At 43.9% G+C, this 18,940-nt stretch overlaps 1 protein-coding gene and 1 non-coding gene across 2 annotated transcripts; one reads left to right on the top strand and one right to left on the bottom strand.

The window, feature by feature from the left end:
* Positions 1–1,254: 1,254 nt before the first annotated feature.
* Positions 1,255–17,470, top strand: LOC122208849 (zinc finger protein 701-like). Its single transcript, XM_042920306.1, has 4 exons — positions 1,255–1,506; positions 7,918–7,999; positions 10,627–10,753; positions 17,373–17,470. Exons 1-4 carry the CDS (start codon positions 1,391–1,393, stop codon positions 17,468–17,470), a joined length of 423 nt encoding a protein of 140 aa, XP_042776240.1. The 5' UTR covers positions 1,255–1,390.
* On the bottom strand, positions 15,608–15,680 carry TRNAQ-CUG. The gene has a single exon. It is a non-coding gene; the product is annotated as a tRNA-Gln (tRNA).
* Positions 17,471–18,940: the final 1,470 nt, after the last annotated feature.

The raw sequence follows: 18,940 nt of genomic DNA, 5'->3' as shown, positions 1-18,940 counted from the left end.
TATATATATATATATATATATATATTTTTTTTTTTTTTTTTTTTTTTTTTTTTTAAGCAATGGTTAGTGACCTAAATTATCACATGTCTTGGGGAGCCTGGGTGACTGAGTCGGTTAAGCGTCAGACTCTTGATTTTGGCTTCAGGTCATGATCTCATGGTAGTGGCCATGTCAGCCCAGAGGCTGCTTGGGATTCTCTCTCTCTGCCCTTCCCCTGCTCACAATCTCTCGCACTCTCTCTCAAACATTAAAAAAAAAAAAAAAAAAAAAAAAAAAAAAAATCATCTACCACACCCTAGTGTGTGCCTATGAATGTCTCTGGAAATAAGCACATGGTGAAAGTCGATATAGTGGAAATGAGGTTCTGAAAAATGTCTGTAAAAATGGCACATTTCACATTGGTAGGTTTTCACATTTCATATTTCAGTTTGCATCTCCTGCACAGACAGGTGGACTCCTTGGCTTAGTTAAATTGCTTAAATTAAATTCTAGCAGAGGAGCAGTTCCTGGATCCAGCCGTGGCCCCACATCACTCCGCACCCAGGACCAGGTCCCAGACAGCGGAGCCCAGCTCGCCTCTCCCAGGAGGCCAATCTCTACCTCTATTACAAAAGCGTTTTAACGAAAACTGGCTCACCTTGATAAAACGTAAACATGTTCGCTTTCAACACACGTGGCCCACACAACTCTGAGCTCTACCTCAAATTGTTGGAGACATCGACTCAAAACAGGCAGGGAGCAGTCCTGTGACACAGGACACAGAGATTCCAAAAAAGACTCGTCCTGGGGGCTCCGCCCACCCCTTCCAGAGGTCCTGGACTCACCCCCAAGGGACCAGCCAGGGCAAACTTACGGGCGATTCCAGGGCTACAAGCTGTCAGCACAGCTCCCTCCGCCCGGGCTCCAGGGGCCTATTTCCCCATCTCATTACCGGAAGCGGTCCCCAACCTCCGCCCCATCCTGCGACCCGGAACTGCGACCCAGGTCTGACCAGGACCGGCGGGCGGTTGCCGGAAGCGCTCCTCCCAGGCCCCGCCAAGGTGAGCATCCGGGCTAAATATTATTCATAACCTATTCATAACTATATAAATAACTATTCATAACTTGCCCATTGCCAGAGCGCTTCGTCGGCCACGCCCAAGGCGTGTAACTTATCGTACCCAACACGTGGCCTGTAGTGCTCTCCCTAGGGCCCGCCTCAGCCCTGCCCTTCCACTAACGCGCACGCGCGGCGTTTTACAGGCCCCTCACACAAGTGGCTAGAGAGGTTATAAGGTCATCACAGCGTCTGGGGTCTCAATGCACGTTAGCGTCGCCTCCCCCGCGCCTCCCACCGCGGTGAGTGGCGTCGCGGACACACCGAGCCCTGCGGCTGGCTCGGGGGTCCCGGATGGTTTCGGTTCGGATCGTTCGGAGTCGGTCCCCGCCTGTGGTGCTCGGGGCCCTCGGGCCTTCAGACGCCGCCTGCCGCCTTGTGTCCCTGGACACCCGTGTCCCCCGCGCCGCGTGAGTCTCGGGAGATGGGCGTGCGGGGTGGATGGCAGCGCTCGGCGCCTGTGCCCGCAGCCTGGCGGGTCTGGGCCCATCGGGGCTCGGAGTCTGGCCCTGGGGTGGCACAGACCCCGCCGCCTCCTAGGAATCCCCCGTGCAGCCCCGCATGTGGTGGGAGGACGGATGCCCGGGAAGAGCACACTGTGGAGCGGGGGCTTTCAGGAGCGGGACCGAGGACGGGAGAGCGCGGGGTGTCAGAGCGCGGGTCACGTCCCGCACGCGAGGCTGAGGGGCCTCGTGGAAGCCGTGACTGCGGCAGGGAAGCCAGGGATGAGGAGAGAGAGACAGAGAGAATGAGGGAGGGAGGGAGGATCAGTGAGAGGGTCGACACACAGGGACCGTGGGAGCGGACGCAGTAACTCGGGAGAGTGGCAGGTGGAGAAGACAAAAGAGCGAAACGTGGAGAAAAGGGAGGCGCCCCAGGACAAGGGGAGCAAAATAGCGAGCACAAGCAGAAGTGGGGCCACAAGAGCGAGGCGCTTCGAACGCAGAGCGGGAAGGAGCAAAAGGTTGCGGGCGGGCGAGGCAGAGACAGAGACAGCAGGAGAGGGTAGGATGACAGCGGGGAGAGAAACAGCGGTGCGAGATCCGATGGGGGTGCCAGTGAGCCCGGCGGAGGGGGTGTAACCGGAAAGCGGGAATGGAACAGGGAGAGCAGAGGGGACACCCGTGGGGGCAGAGAGAGGCAGAAACGTATGGCGAGTGGAACAGTCAGAAAGACTGGGGAGAAAGAGTAGGACAAGGCGAAATAGGTGTGAAGAGTTCCCCGGAAAGTGTAGGTGTAGGGAAAGGAAGACCTACAATTCAAGAAGAACAAAAACCAACCAATTTAAAGATGAGCAAAAGGAGCACCTGGGTGGCTCAGTCATTTAAGGAGCTGACTCTTGATTTCTGCTCTGGTCATGATCTCAGAGTTCCTGGGTTTGAGCCCCACGTTGGGCTTGGTGCTGACAGTAGAGAGCCTGCTTGGGATTCTGTGTCTCTCCTTCTCACGTCTGTGCTCTCGCTCTCTCTCTCTCTCTCTCTCTCAAATTAAAAAAAAAAAAATTGTTTTTAAATAAAAATGGGCAAAAGACGCTTCTCCATAGAAGAGATATACGGATAGCCAGTAAGCTCGTGAAAAAATGCTCATTATCTGTAATCATTTTGGAAAGCAAATAAAAACCACAATGAGATACCTTCACAGTTTTTGTGATATGTATTATAAAAAAAAAAAAAAAAAAAACTCGAAAGGGGCACCTGGGTGCTTCAGTCAGTTAAGCATCCGACTTCGGCTCAGGTCATGATCTTGCGGTTTGGGAGTTTGAGCCCCATGTTTCACTCTATGCTGACAGCTCAGCCTGGCCTGCTTTGGATTCTGTTCCCCCTGTCTGCCTGTCCCCTACTTGTGCTTTGTCCTTCTCTGTCTCTCAGAAATAAACGTTAAAAAAAAAAAAAACAAAAAAAAAAACTGAAAATAACCAGCATTGGAGAGGATGTGAAGGAATTGAACTCTCTGTGCCTTGATGGTGGGAAAGTAATGGCGTACCCTCTCTGGAAGAGAATGTAGTGATTTCCCAAAAAGATAAAAGGTAGAATTACCATATGATCAACCAATCCCACTTCTGAGTATGTACCAATGAAATAGAAAGCAGGGACCCGAACATGTATTTTTATACCTGTGTTCATGACAGATGCAACCCACATGTGCATCAGTGGATGAATGATGAACAAAATGTATATACATCCAACAGAGCCTTGTTCAGCTTAAAAATTTAGGAAGGGGGGGCACCTGGGTGGCTCAGTTTGTTAAGCGTCCGACCTCAGCTCAGGTCATGATTTCATGGTTCGTGGGTTCGAGCCCCCCATCGGGCTCTGTGCTGACAGCTCAGAGCCTGGAGCCTCGAGCCTGCTTCGGATTCTGGGTCTCCTTCTATCTCTGCCCCTCCCCCACTTGTGCTCTGTCTCTGTCTCTCAAAAATAAATAAATGTAAAAAAAAAAAATTTAGGAAGGAAATTCAGAAACAGTCTACAACATAGATAAACTATGAACATATGCTTATTGAAATGAGCCAGACACAAAAGGACAAATGTGTTTTTCCAGTTATGTAAAGTACCTTGAGCAGCCAAATTCAGATATAGAAAGTAGAGTGGTGGTTGCCACAGGGGGACAGGGAGGTATGGCAGTTATTGTTTAAGGGGCATATATATATACATATATATATATATATATATATATATATATATATGTATTCAGAGCACTTACCCTCCTCTCATGGCTACCTGTGCCTCAGTCACATTTGCCTTTTCTCTGTTCCCACACACTAACGTTTTTTTCTGTCTCGAGTCTTTTTCCCTGCACTTTTTGTTCCTTGGCCATGATGACTCTGGCTCTTTATCCTTCAGTCTGCAGGGACAGGAGTGCGTTGGTCCTGACGGGGTGGATCCAGGAGCTGTACCTTAGCATCGCTCCGCAAGTGACTTGTGTAGGCCGTCTTGAGGGTGTAAGATTCATTATGCAACCAACAGTGGAATTACAGGGAAAATAGAGGTGATTTTGGAGGTTATTTTTGGTCTTTTAGGGGAACTCTAATGGTTAGGGTGGAAGTCAAAGTTTTATATGCATTTGGGAGGATACAAATGATAATTTGAGGTGCTTTCATAGAAGATGCTGGGGTCTTGTTGGGGTATGTACATCATTGGAGACGTTATTTTATTTAGTAGATTATGGAGGTGCCAACATTTGGGGTGGGGTCACTGTGAATGAAAATACAGCTTCAGGGATCAGTGGGTCTTTGGGCATTTTTATGTGTATTATTCTATCATAAATGCTTGAGTTATTGGGGCCTGGAATATGTTGTGGGATTCCATAGCTGAATAGAAGGATCCTGATGGTGCCTCCAGGGAATGCATTGGCTTCCATGGGAGGTTTGTAAGAGTGTCTGAGTCCAGGGCTGCCTGGGTGGCTCAGTCAGTTAAGCATCTGACTTCGGCTCAGGTCATGATCTCACAGTTTGTGAGTTCAAGCCCCACATCAGGCTCTGTGCTGGCAGCTCAGAACTTGGAGCCTGTTTCAGATTCTGTGCCTCCCTCTCTGTCTGCACCTCCCCTGTTCATACTCTCTTTCTCTCTCTCAAAAATAAAAAAAAAAAATTTAAAAAAAAACTAAAAAAAGGAAAGAGAAGGGTTATTTCCCCCCAAGGCACACATTCACCCTACATACATGATTCCCCCTTTGTCCTTCATCTTTTCTGGAATGGCAGAGTGGTGCTTTTCCAAGTGGGTGACCTGAGGGACAAAGCTGGTTTGTCTGTCTGTGCCTCTCCTGTGTCCCCTCCTTCCAGTTTTCCAGCTTCCCCTGTACTGTTCTGTTCACACACACACTTCCTGCTCCACCTCTCAGTTTGCACAGTCGTAGACCAAATAAGTCAGCATCTGGGCTGTGAATATTTCAGCCAAATGTCATTGCAAAGTCAGAAATCTTTGACACCAGGACCATCGCCATCAGTGGCTCTCAGCAGCCCAGAGGCCTCTGCTCTTTCTGCAGAGTTCAGGCTCCTTTATTGCTGGAGTGGGTGTGCTCCGCCCGAGGTGGCTACGGCAGTGGTTCAACCGACTCGGTTTCTTAAGTGTGCCTTTCTTACCTGCTAGGGGTGAGGATAGTGGTCTCAGTGAAGGACCCTAGGCTCTGACCTCTTCTGGTGCCCCTGGCTGGCTCACTCTTCACTTGTGAGAAGACCATGCTAAGGACAACCAGGACCCTTGTAGACATCAAGGACCCTTGCGTAAACCACTGCATGAGGGTTACACTAGAGACCTTCAATCATTCATTCTGTGTGTGTGGGGCCCAGGCTTTTCCTCTCTGCTGTAGGGGGATAAATGGTAAACATTATGAATATGCCCTCCTCACCTTTTCAGGTTATTTTAAAAGATGGCGACAGACAAACCTTTCACTTACTAATAGCCACGCAAATTAAACACCTGCAAAGGACTGATGTAACCATTCCCTTACAAACCCTTGACTTCCTTGCTTTCTCCTCCATATCATCATCTCCTCCAGCTCTGCTTACTTACTGTGTCCGTCTTCCATCAGAGCTAGAGGAAAACATAAACCAAGGTTGACTGGTCTCCCTTCAAATTCCTGGACCACCTCCTCTGGAATTTCCCTACTTGCCTACCATACCTTTTCTTCCAGGGCCCCCGAGAAGGCCATCTGCTCCTTTCCTGTCTTCACTTCAGTCCAAGATGGTCTGTCTGAGCACCTGGGAACGATGAGAAAGAGATCTTCCCTGATTGGGCCACCTACAAGCCTCATGCATCTGGGTCTTCTCCTTCACTGTGGACGAGGAATGGACCGCCCTCTTCACACAGCTGTCCTCCACCCTGACGGTGTGCACCACTTCCCAGACCCCTCAAATCTCAGCATGGACATTGTATCCTACCAAATTGTGCTCAGTTTTTACCTCTAGGGAAGTATTTTAGCCATCATGCGCAGATTGTAGTATAGCCCAACCTTAACAAAGCCCTTCATTCACTCTCTCTCTCATCTTCACAACAACAACAACAAAAATTTTCTTTTATGGACATTGTCTTCTTTAGTAAGAGCCCTTTGCTCCTTTTCAGAGCAAAATACACAAAAATTGTCTATGTTCTCTTCAGTCTTCCCTGTAATTAACACTGACCCTCATCCAGTCAGGGCTTCCCATCTGTTGTTCCACTCTCCGTGTCAGAGGCACTGATGTCCTCTCATTTCACAGAAACGTTGGCTAATTGGCTCTCCTCATCTGTCTGAGCAGCAACATGTTGAACACTGATGACTCCTTCTTCCTTTAAAGACATTTTTTTAAGGCTTTTGGGACATCCCACTATTGACACATCTTATCTATCATCTGTGTGTCCGTTTCAGTTTTCTTCTCCCCACCATGTTCACTTCTCAGTTTCCTCTGCTGATTTTTCCTAAACTCCCTGCTCTCTGATTGGGGGAAGGCCCCATAGCATAGTCTTGGACCTCTTCTCTTCTCCATCTATAGCCGGTGACTTTCCATGTCACCTTATCTCAGGGCCTTAAACCCCCTCAGTCTCCCAGTTACACACTCCATCTCAGACCTCCTCCCTGAACTCCAGATTGTGTTGTCCAGCTGTCTCCTTGACACGTCTGCTGGGACGTCTAACAGGCATCTCCACCTTAATGAAGTCCAAACATGAGCTCCTGAACTCCCCCAATTATGTTCCCTGCAGTCCTCCACTTCTCAGTGAAGAGTAGTGCCATCCTTCCTGGGGCTTAGGTGACCATCTTGGCATGTTTTCAAAATGCACAGCATATTATATTGTGTGTGTTTTCACTTAAATACAGTAAAAAATAATAATAATAATTACATACTAACTTAAGATGTATGAGAGACTACATGGTTTCCAAAATTCACTTGGGATGGGGGAGAACAGTGTCTGAAGACAATGGCCGACTGGCTATTCCTGATCTACTTCTGTGACCTAATACCCGGCTTGTCTCTTCCTCCTTCGCTGGGATAGAGGCACTGAAAGGTCTGCTCTTCCCGAGGCCAGGGTCAGCACTGCCTCAGGGCTTTCCCAAGGGTGGTCCCTCTGCCTAGAATTCTGTGACTCCTCAAATGCACATGGTGAACTTCTTTCCCCAGGTCTTTGTCTTGATATCACTTTCTTGTGGGGCCGCCTCTGACACTGCCCTGTCACATCCTAGCCTCGTCCCTACCCCGGCTCTGGCCTGTAATGCCTACTCCGCATGGATCTCTCTGCTCTTTCCTCTTCCACTGTCTGGATACAGGGGACAGGGGCCCAGGAGAGAGCAGAGCCTCAGGTGGGAGGTGTGCTGGGCTGGTGCCCTCTGAGTGGTTCTCGACCCTGACTTTGCATTGGATTGCTGAGGCATTTTGTAGTTACCTCTTATGCCCAGTCACCAGGAATTCCCCTTCTTGTGTTTGGGATGATGGGGAACAGACTCAGTGGTGTTGAAAATGCCCCAGGTGATTCTAATTTGTATCCAGCATTGGGCCCCAGGGCCTTAGCTCATCCATTAATGAGGAATGAACCAGCCCCGGATCTAGAGACAGGGAGAGAGGTGAGGCGGGCTGTCCTTGACATGGGGTGTTATTGGGGGAGCCTGTGACTCCAAGGGGAGGGTTAGTGCAGCCCAGATCCCCCCTGCTGTAGCTTATGTGTGTGCCTCACCAGGAGGGGAGTGCGTTCCTGCAGGAAGAGGTCTCTGTGTAGCAGTTTACTGTTCTGAACCCCTCTTTGGCAGTGGGCAGCAGAGGGCCATCTCCCACATGGGGAGGTCTACCTGTCTGTGGTTGTGGCACAGAAAGGGGTGAGTTGACTCTAAGCGTTAAACAGCATATATTTGACACTCAGGTTTGACGTCTCGAGACCCCTCTTGCCTGGGACAGAAGCTCAGAGGAGGAAAGTCCAGGAGTCAAGAATGACTCTTTCTCAGGTAAAGTCATATCTGGGTTCCTTGTTCTGTCCTCTGTGTCCTGCACTACCACTGGGCCATGCTCATCTCACTCTGAAGTGTCCCCCCTGACATGCTTGCTCACGCTCACCCCAGGACCTTATCTCAGCCCCTCTATCTCCACGCAGATTCCAGCTCCTACAATTCTGTGGATGTATTTAATGGAGATTGGATTTACATGTTGCTATTTTTAAAAAGTTTTTACAAGGTGTTTGTCGTAGGCTAAGAGAAAAACATTGACACTTTTATTTACATTCTGTACAATTTATACATGTTCGTTGTACTAGAAATGCTGAAATGCATACAAAATACACAAAATCATAGATAATGAAGATTTATCTAAACATAGATGTCATTTAGAGACTGGTACTTTGATTTCAGTTATTTTCAGTGTGTTTCATTTCATAAATAATTTTTATTTATTTTAACTCTGAAGGTATGCCTGACATGTTTTCCATGGCCTTTAATTCTTTTTTGCACCATCACCTAAATGAGGTAACAGCAGTAGGAATACTTTGTGTGCACATGCACGTGTGCAGACATATATATTGATCTTTATCCGTGTTTATTTTTCAGCCTTGAACTTGTTTCAGGTTTTCTCCACTAGGAAGCCCTCTGTCGACACACTCTTACTGTTGTGTCCATTACTTCACTGTGTGGTGCCATGGGTTCCATGCTAAAGCCTGACAACTTGTTCAAGTCTGGGCTCTGTCACTTATTACCTATATGACTTGAGGCATGTTCCTTAGAGTGTGTGTGACAGAATTGGGTCCTGTATAAAATGGGAACAAATACTAATTTAATTGGATCCTATATCCTTTTACAAGTTAAAACTTGTAAAGCATCAGAGTAATGCTTACCATATGGGAAATGTTCAAAACTTTTAGTGAGTTCTGTAATTATTAGCTTCCCATCTTTCCAAATTTTACCTTTGGTGATGCCTGTATGGACTTGGTCATCCCTGAAGACACTACTCATGCCCTAGCTCATGGAGAAATTAGCTGTCATTTGGTGTATACAACATACTATCTAGAACTTATAATAGTTCTAGATATAGAACTCATATAATCATACTATCTAGAACTTGCATATAATCTACCATTGAAGGTTTTTCGTTTGTGTGTTTTTCCCTTCCTTCACATAATGTTAAGTCTGTATGTTGGGGTACATTATGGAGATGATATAAATCCACCATTCTTCCTGGGCCAGCTATTGTCACTTAGGGCCCCGTTTAGTAATTTGGGGACTAGAAAATCATTCTGTGGATGGGTGATACTCCTAACTTCCAGAGCTAATGCAGTGTCCATTTGTTCCCCTTCATTCCATGAAAATATCAGTGGAAGGTGAGCAAACATCCTTAAGCCTCCGGCATACTTAATTCTTTGTCCTAATGGGAAGATCATGTTGTCTTTTCTTCTGTACCATTATTTCTTTCTAGTATGTGATGATTTCATGAAATTTTCTTGTATTCTCTCAAAAGTAAAAACAAAAAAACAAAAAGCATTTCCTTAGATATTCTTTGCTTCCCAGTACATTGTTTACAAAAGTATGTTCATCCTCAGAGTATCAGTTTCCTTTTTTTTTTTTTTAAAGTTTTTATTCATTTTTTGAGAAAGAGAGACAGAGTGTGAGTGGGGGAGGGGCAGAGAGAGAGGGAGACACAGACTCTGAAGCAGGCTCCAGGCTGCTGTCAGCACAGAGCCCTACACACGGCTTGAACTCCTCAACCATGAGATCATGACCTGAGCCAAAGTCAGACACTTAACCGACTGAGCCACCCAGGTACCGTTTTTCTTTGTTTTCTAGTTGAAGCCATACATAGAATGACCATCAAAAGTACCTTTCAGGGGCGCCTGGGTGGCTCAGTCGGTTGGGCATCCAACTTCACTCAGGTCATGATCTCACAGTTCATGAGTTCGAGCCCCGTGTTGGGCTCTGTGCTGACAGCTCAAAGCCTGGAGTCTGCTTCAGATTCTGTGTCTCCCTCTCTCTCTCTGCCCCTCCCCTGCTCATGCTTTGTCTCTCTCTGTCTCAAAAATAAAATAAAAACCTTTAAAAAAAAATTAAAAGAAAAAAGTACATTTCCACCCAGTCACAATATTGTACCCTCAGCTTCTCCATTCCACTAAGTATATGTAGAGTTACTACTTATCATTACTTTTCTTTTGTTTTAATCATTTTATTAAATTTAGGAATATTGGCAAATAGCATCAATCTAGTTTGAGTGATGTAGGCTAATGATTGGATATTTGTATATACTGTGAGATTGTCACCACAGTAAGTCTAATTGACATCCATCACCATACGTTGTTACGGCATTTTTTTTCTTATGATCGGAACTTTTCAGATCAAGTCAGCAGTTTTCATATATACAGTATTGTATGTATATTTTCTTTTCTTGCACAATATTGTAAAATCTCAGAGTGTAGCTAAGGGAAATTCTCTGATGGAAAGTATAAAATCAGGGATATATGACTTGCTGAAAATGATCTTTTGTAGATTATTCCAGCACTCATTTCTAGTTGATGCTTATACCTCTCTCCTCCTCTCGTTTTTCTGAAAGAAGTACTCTCCTGATGGCCTCTTGGTGAAATGTGCTTTCATTTCAGGAACTGTTGACCTTCAGGGATGTGGCCATAGAGTTCTCTCAGGAGGAGTGGGAGTGCCTGGACCCCGCTCAGAGGGCCTTGTACCGGGACGTGATGTTGGAGAACTACAGGACCCTGGTCTCCCTGGGTGAGGATAGTTTCCCTGCAGAGGTTGGGAACTGCTCTAGGCTACCTTTGTGTTTCTTTTGGGAGGCGCTTGAGAGTCCCTGCCCTGTTTGACTGAGAGTGAAGCCCTGTTGATCCAGAAATGAAAAGCTTCACACCGAGGTGTCTGGATTTGAAGTGCCCCCTTTCGTCCGATGACGTGCTCACTACATGCAGGTTAGTGGTGGCGCTAGAAGTTGAGGAGACACAAGACTTTATGTCAAAACTTTAAAACATCGGATTGCCTGGTTTTACTCCTGTACTCTTGATTCAGTAGTTCTGGGAAGAGAGCTGGATATCTGTATTTGTCAAACATTCAAGCATTTGGAAGATGTAGGTCGGTCACTGAACAAGTCTGTGAAACGCTATTCACAACCCGCCTGTGTTGAATGTCCTTGGTCTCAGCTGTCCAGGAACTGGGATTGGTTTATGGAAAAGCTGCAGGACATCATGTACCGGTTTCCCTGTCAGCAAGACCCTCTTTCTGAGCTGAATATCATCTCCACTGTGGAGGAAGGAAGAGCCTTGCACGGCCAGGAGTGGGGTGAAACTAGCGGCAAAAGCCAGGTGGGTGGGAAGGTATCAAAGATGTGAAGGCAAGTGAGGGTCAGATGGCAGAGAGGAATTGACTCCCTGAAATGTTGTTTGGGACATTCTCCCGGGTGGGAGAGGTGTTTGGAAAAGAAGAGTTGATCTCTTGTGGGCTCTCAAAGGAGGGTGTTATTCTCCTCCTTCACCCTCTTCTTGGTGTGTGCGTGTCTCCTGCCCTCCTCAGTGGTAGTGCAGCTCCTGGCAGCGACAAGGGCAAAGTCTTTGTCACGACCCAGGCATGCCCTTCTCTGCCCCCAGGAGTCCTTACTGGTTCGACCTTGGGGAGCACACGGAGGGCTGTTTGTAAGGGGCGTCTTCCTTCGTTGCGTCTCCTTCTCTAGTCAGTCACACAGATCTTAGGTGAGGCCCCCTTGGTCCTGACTGCGGGCCTTCTCCAGCTTGTATCCTGTTTCATGTGCTTGAGTGACCGATGGGAACACTCTTTGCCTCTAGGGCCAGAGGCAGGTGCATGGGCTGTCCCAAGCCCTCTGCCTGCTCCATGCCTCTGCCATTTCTTCATTTCCACTTTCACGCTCTAGGGGCATGTGTACTGGGAATGTTCGGGTGGGGAGACCTTTGTTTGATCCCCAGTCCTTCATGGGAACCGTATTTCAGGCTTTAGGCCATCAGCCAGGAGTCTGTAGGTAGATCCCAGGTCCTGTTTCAACATCCCACAAAGTATAACCCCTTTCCTTAGTCTCTTATCTTCTTTGTCTCTGTCTTGCAGGTCTTCCTTAGTCTGGGAGTGTGGGAAAACCTTGGCTCTCCCTGATTTCATAGTCTCCTAAGTTTGTGTGGTTTTGCCTCTGAAACTTTCTGGGTTGTGAAATACACTGCCTTAGTGTCTGAACTTTTATCCTCGTATTTTCTGTTGTGATAACCTACCCATTATGTACTGGACGACTTGTGTGGTGAACTCTTCCATACAAAGTTTTAGTGGTAAAAAGAACATTCTAGATGCAGAACACTTATATTTAGATGTCACAGCACCATTCTGCTAAGTGGAGTTGTGCCCCCAAAGCACCTGAGTAGAGTGGTCAGCATGTTCCAGGATGCTGGCATCGAGTGTAGCATGAGAGCCTGGCTTAGGGCTCCAGGACTTCTGGTTTTTGGAGTGTCACAAAAGTGTCTCTCAAGGGCACTGTGGCAGTGGTGATTGAGTACACTAAGGGTCACCCCCTTTGATTTGGCCGAAGAAATACAGGAAGTTATTCTAGAGGGATCATTGTCCGCCTTCATTACCCCTTCTATGAGACTATTAACTGAACTATTATTCACACAACAGTGTTCGTTCCATGTGTACGTCCTTGTTCCTTCCCCAGCAAATAAGATTTTAAATGATCGTATCGAGGGAATTTATGAGTTCATGATGCTTATTACATTATTGAGCTCTACTCCATTTCTTTTGTTGAAGATGCTGGTACTTTGATGCACATTTCCAGGTATTACAGATTTCCTTCCTGAGTGTTCAGGGTTATGGTGGAGCAAGCGTTTTTCTAAAACCTATGTAATGTCTAGAATTTTGGGAAGATATATCATATTTATCCTTCCTGCACATGTTTTGCTTGAATTCATACCTGCTCATTAACAAATACCTGGCCCATCTGAATGAATTTAGAATAAAAAAAAATTTTTTTTAATGTTTATTTTATATTTGAGAGAGATAGTGCACAAGCAGCGGAAGGGCAGAGAGAGAGAAATGGAGACAGAATATGAAGCAGGCTCCAGGCTCCAAGCTGTGCACGGAGCATGACACGAGGCTCGAACCCACAAGCCATGAGTTCATGACCTGAGCTGAAGTCGGTCGCTTAACTGACTGAGCCACCCCGGCGCCCTGAATTTGGATTTTTAAAATCAAGAATATTGGATATCTTGAGAATATGCTTTTGTTATGAAGTGACTCTGTTCATCCCAGAAAAACAAAGTAATTTATTCATAATTTGTTATATAAAATACCTTGTTTTTTCTATAGTATATTTAAAATTTTCTAAATATAACTTGTTGAATTTTATATGAATTTTATAGATGTTTTATATTTTGGTTTAAGTGCTTTATTTTAATTAATCATCTCCCGGTCTAGCTTCACCATGTAACTCTTGGTACATTGAACTAGTACTTAAATATCTAAGTTCATTTTATAGAAACATAGCCAATTTCTTACATTTCATGTACTTCTTCGTCACTGTTATTCATGAGACAGTATCCACAAAATTTCTAAGGTTCTGGAAATCCTATTATTCATTAACCCATGATGGCTGTTTTCTTTCCCATATTCTATTAACCTCAACTCTGTTTGAAGTGCACATTGTCCTTCTTGACCCATATCCTGGTGTTCTGTTGTTCTCAGGCTGTTATTGGTTTTTATTTGTTGGTCACCGCTGCACAGCCACCTCCTGCATGGACCTTCTGGAACTGGCAAATATTGTTTCTTCTTTTAACTGATAAAACTGCCTTCATTAGAAGTTATTCCTTGCTGGGGCCCCTGGGTGGCTCAGTTGGTTAAGATCGGACTTTGGGTCAGGTTATTATCTCACAGTTTGTGGGTTTGAGCCCTGCATCGGGCTCCATGCTTGTGGTGCAGAGCCTGCGTGGGGTTCTCTTTCTCTGCCCCTTCCTTTCTCTGTCTCTCGCTCTCTCTGTCTCTCTGTCTCTCTCTCAAAAGAAATTAAAAAAAAAAAAAGTTATTCCTTGTTCTTTTGGTCATATGACCCTTAAGGTTATCTATAGTTCCCTAATAATCTTTATGAAGTCAGGATTATTAATTGTGGGCAAGTGCACATTAATTTTTATTTATTCTTGATAATTATATGTTTACTAATACATAGTAAAATGTATTACCCTCACCTCATGTCTGTTTCATGCATGGAATTATGATGAGGGATCCAGTGAGAATTTCAGGGTATTAGAGGAAGCCAGCCTAAGAGAAACTATTATTTTTATAGAATATAAACAGACTTAGCTTCAAAATTTTAAGGTATTAAAATTGGAAGATATATATTTTTAAAGCTGTTGTGAAATTACTTACATTGTTATTTAAAAATTAACTTTTTAAAAAATACTGGGCGGTGGGCAGAGAGAGAGAGTGGGAGAGAGAGAATCCCAAGCAGACTCCACATTGTCAGCACAGAGCCCAACATGGGGCTTGATCTCACGAACCGTGAGATCATAACCTGAGCCGATATAAAGAGTTGGATACTTAACCAACTGAGCCACCCAAGCGTCCCTAAAGATGAACTTTTAATTAAAGTGGAATTTACGTAACAAAATTAACCATTTTCAACTGAATAATTCAGTGGCATTTAGTGCATTTACCAGGTGTTCAACCACCATCTCTGTCTGGTTGTACGTTCCCATCACTCCAAATTAGTGTCCGTTACCCTTAATCAGTTTCTCCACATTTTCCTCTGTCCCCAGTCCCTGAAACTGCCTGTGTGCATTCTGTCTCTGTTTTTCTGTTCTGTAGATTTCTTCTTTTTCAAAATTGTCTGGACTCTTTAGGGCCCTTTGTGGTTCCATATGTATTGGATCATGTTTTCTATTTCTCAACAAGTCTTGGAATTTTGATAGTGTGTCTGTAGAATCTCCAGACCACTTTGGTGAATGTTACCATTTTCAAAGCTATGAAGTGTTCCCATCCATAAATATGGAACATCTTCTCCATTTATTTAGGTGTTTAATTTCTCTCAGCAACGTTTTATAGTTTTCAGTCTGTTGATCTTTCATCTCCTTGGTTAAATTTGTTCCTAAGTATCTGATTCTTTGGATGTTATGTTATACAGGGAATAATTTTTAACATTTCTTTTTCACATTGTCCATTTAATGTGTAGTAGTAACACAGCTGATTTTTCATGTATTGATGCTGTGTTTCCTGACATCATTTGTAACACTAGAAGGTTGTGTGTGTGTGTTGGGGGTATTTTATGGAATTTTCTGTAGATAGGATTATGCCATCTACATGCAGAGGTAGTTTTTTTTTTACTTCTCCAATATGTATACTTTTTATTCCTTTTTCACGCTTAATGGCTTTGGGTAAAACTTCCAGAACACATTGATAGCAGTGGTAAAAGTGTGCATTTGTGTCTTTTTCTTTGCCTATGGGGGGAGAGCTTTTATTCTTTCACCGTTGACTGTGATATTAGCTGTGGGTTTTTCATAAATGATCATTAAGGGGTAGAGGAAGTTCACTTTTCTTTTTAGTATACTGAATTTTTAAAAATATTTTCCTTGATTTGTTAAGTAATCTCTATACCCAACGTGGGGCTTGAACTCACAACCCTGAGATCCAGAATCACATGCTCTACTGACTGAGCCAGCCAGGCGCCCCTCGTATGCTGAATTTTTTTTTATCAATAAAGAGTTCTGGATTTTTCAAACATTTTGCATACAATGAGATGATTATGTAGGTTTGTATTTTTTCTTGCCTTCTTACATGAATGTGGTTTATTACATTGAAAGATTTTCATGTGTCGAACCATTTACCCTTGAATTCTTCGAACAAATCTCAATTATTATTATTTGTTTTAATTTCATTTTTTAAAATTTACATCCAAATTAGTTAGCATATAGTGGCAACAATGATTTCAGGAGTAGATTCCTTAATGTCCCTTACCCATTTAGCCCATCCCTCCCTGCCACAACCCCTCCCATAACCCTCGGTTCTCCATATTTATGAGTCTCTTCTGTTTTGTCCCCCTCCCTGCTTTTATATTAATTTTGTTTCCCTTCCCTTATGTTCATCTGTTTTGTCTCTTAAAGTCCTCATGTGAGTGAAGTCATATGACATTTGTCTTTCTCTGACTGACTAATTTCTATTAGCATAATACCCTCCACTGCCATCCATGTAGTTGCAAATGGCAAGATTTCCTTCTTTTTGATTGCCGACTAGTATTCCATTTTATATATATATATATATATATATATATATATATATACACACACACACACACACACACCACATCATCTTTATCCATTCATACATTGATGGACATTTGGGTAAATCTCAATTTTAATGGTGTATAATCTTCATATGCTGTGTATATTTAGTTGGCTAGTATTTTGTTGAGTATTTTTGCATCCATATTCAAAACAAGACCTGCTTATGTTCTCTGTAGACGAACTCTGTGTGTTTGTGTATGGGGTAGATTATTTTAGGGAATGACTTATGTTTTCAGGAAGAAGATTACACCAGTGCCTTACCCTTCATTTCTGCTTGCTCAGAATTGGGGGTCAATAGGAGGTAAAAGCTTGGGGATTTCTCAGGTCTTTTCCTAAGTACCCAGTCCCAGGCATGCTCACAACCTTCCAGAATCCCTGGAATATGTGGGGATTTTCTAAGCCTTATGCCCCAGTACACCTCACTCCCCAATGTTTTTACCAGGGTTTTAGGTTTGTCCCATTGTTTGCTCCAATTGTTATCCCTTGCCCTGGGTGGCATTAATTTACCTTTAAACATTTTTTTGAAACGCGTCAATAAATGTTTTTTTAAAAAATTTAGGGACATCTGGTTGGCTCAATCCATACAGCATACAGATCTTGATCTTGGGGTCGTGAGTTCAAGTCCCACATTGAGTGTAGAGATTACTTAAACAAAAAAAAAAGTTTGTGACATATGACCCCTGGTTATCACCTCCACCTAAGTAGAGATCTGAAGTAGGCCAAAGACAGCAAGCACTTTGAGCCAGTCCTTCAGATTAAACAAACACAGCAACAATTCCTTAAAGGTCCCATCTGTTCCCCTGTAGTTCAGGAAGTCTGTACCCCCTGCAGGCTCCTATCTTCAAGGCCACTTCTTAGCTGGGGCACAGCTACGTTTTTCTTGATTAAAAGTGTGCCTGGTTGCTGGAATCCTGTGATTAATTTCCAGAGTTAAGTTCATCCTTTTTTTTCTAGCTTGTTTCCTGCTTTTATAAAGGGAGGTACATTTGGAGTTCCCAGCTTGATCATTTTGATGTCCTATTTTCCCATTGTTAATCTCTATAATATTAGCTATTTATCTGAATCTCTTATTTCAGAATCCGTGATGTTCAGCATATTTTCCAGTTCTCAACATTGTGTGCTCTTTCTGAAATGCAGGTCCTTTCCTTTGTTCTTATGGGTGAATTCTTTATAATTCCACAGACTATATATGTCTTATAATTGTAAATACTTGTTAATTGCTAGATTTTTGGGGGGTTAACAAAATGTTTATTATATTTTATGACAGATAATTTTTTTTTTAACGTTTTTTTTTTATTTTATTTTTGAGACAGAGAGAGACAGCATGAACAAGGGAGGGTCAGCGAGAGGGAGACACAGAATCTGAAACAGGCTCCAGGCTCTGAGCTGTCAGCACAGCGCCCAACGCGGGGCTCGAACTCACGGACCGCAAGATCATGACCTGAGCCAAAGTCGGCCGCTTAACCGACTGAGCCACCCAGGCGCCCCACTAACAGATAATTTTTAATGTATATTCTGGATTATTAACACTGCAGTATGCCTGTTCTACCTGGATGTATTTTTGTAACACATATTCAGAACAATATTTTGTTTCTCTTTAAGTCATGATTTAATGTTGTGTACAATAAGCATTCGATAATCAGCTTTACTATCTGTTTTCATTTGTGAGACACCTTTATGCTTCTTGTGAGGTTCTGTGTGCTTTGGGATGCCTGTGGCAAATTTACGTTTTCTCAGGGCTCTTGTAACTCTTGGTCACAGATTATTTGGAAATAGGCTTCCCTGAAAACAATTTGGATTATATGTAATGACACTGTCTTTACACTGAGGAATCTTAGGTCCTTTGTGTTTCCAAACCATAGATGGAGAAAGTTGATAACTCTGTCAGTTATGAGTTTTACTTTTGGTGTAATGCTTTTCAGTATAAAATATTCATCTTCCCACCCTGATTAATAGGAAGGCTATGATTATTTATATCTTACAGATATCATTACTAGATGTGTGAGCAAAGAATTACCATTAAAAGATGGCCTTAATAATGGAGAGTTATTCTAAATGTTGATTTTGGAAAGATGCATAAGTCATGACTTTGATGACTTTAAGAGGAATCCAGCAAGATGTGAACAAATTTGCCACTCAGTGGGTATATGAAGAAAACAAATTATGAAGGAATAGCCACATCCCATTATAAATATCTCACCACGGGGCGCCTGGGTGGCTCAGTTGGTTGAGTGTCTGACTTCAGCTCAGGTCATGATCTCGTAGCTCGTGAGTTCAAGCCCCATGTCGGGCTCTGTGCTGACAGCTCGGAGCCTGGAGCCAGTTTCAGATACTGTGTCTCCCTTTCTCTGCCCTAACCCACTCGCATTCTGTGTCTCTCAAAAATAAATAAACATTAAAAAAAAATTTTTTTTTTTACATCTCATCTGTAGAGAAGACCAACAACATCATAAATTCTGGAATCATTTCCCAGTAAAGCACAGTGTTTCCATAAGAAGAAGTATATCTCAGTATTACAAACATGATATGATGAAGAAGTCACTAAAGAGCAAGGTAGGCTATTCAGGAAACAAGTATAAGAACTGCTTGGGCAATAGGCTTCGAATAATCTTTCATTCATATCTGGCTGAACTTCAGAGATTTC

Source organism: Panthera leo, chromosome E2 (genome assembly GCF_018350215.1).
Source record: "Panthera leo isolate Ple1 chromosome E2, P.leo_Ple1_pat1.1, whole genome shotgun sequence".
NCBI lineage: Eukaryota > Metazoa > Chordata > Mammalia > Carnivora > Felidae > Panthera > Panthera leo.
Note: the sequence above shows the minus strand (reverse complement) of the source record. Positions and strands in the feature narration are given on the sequence as shown.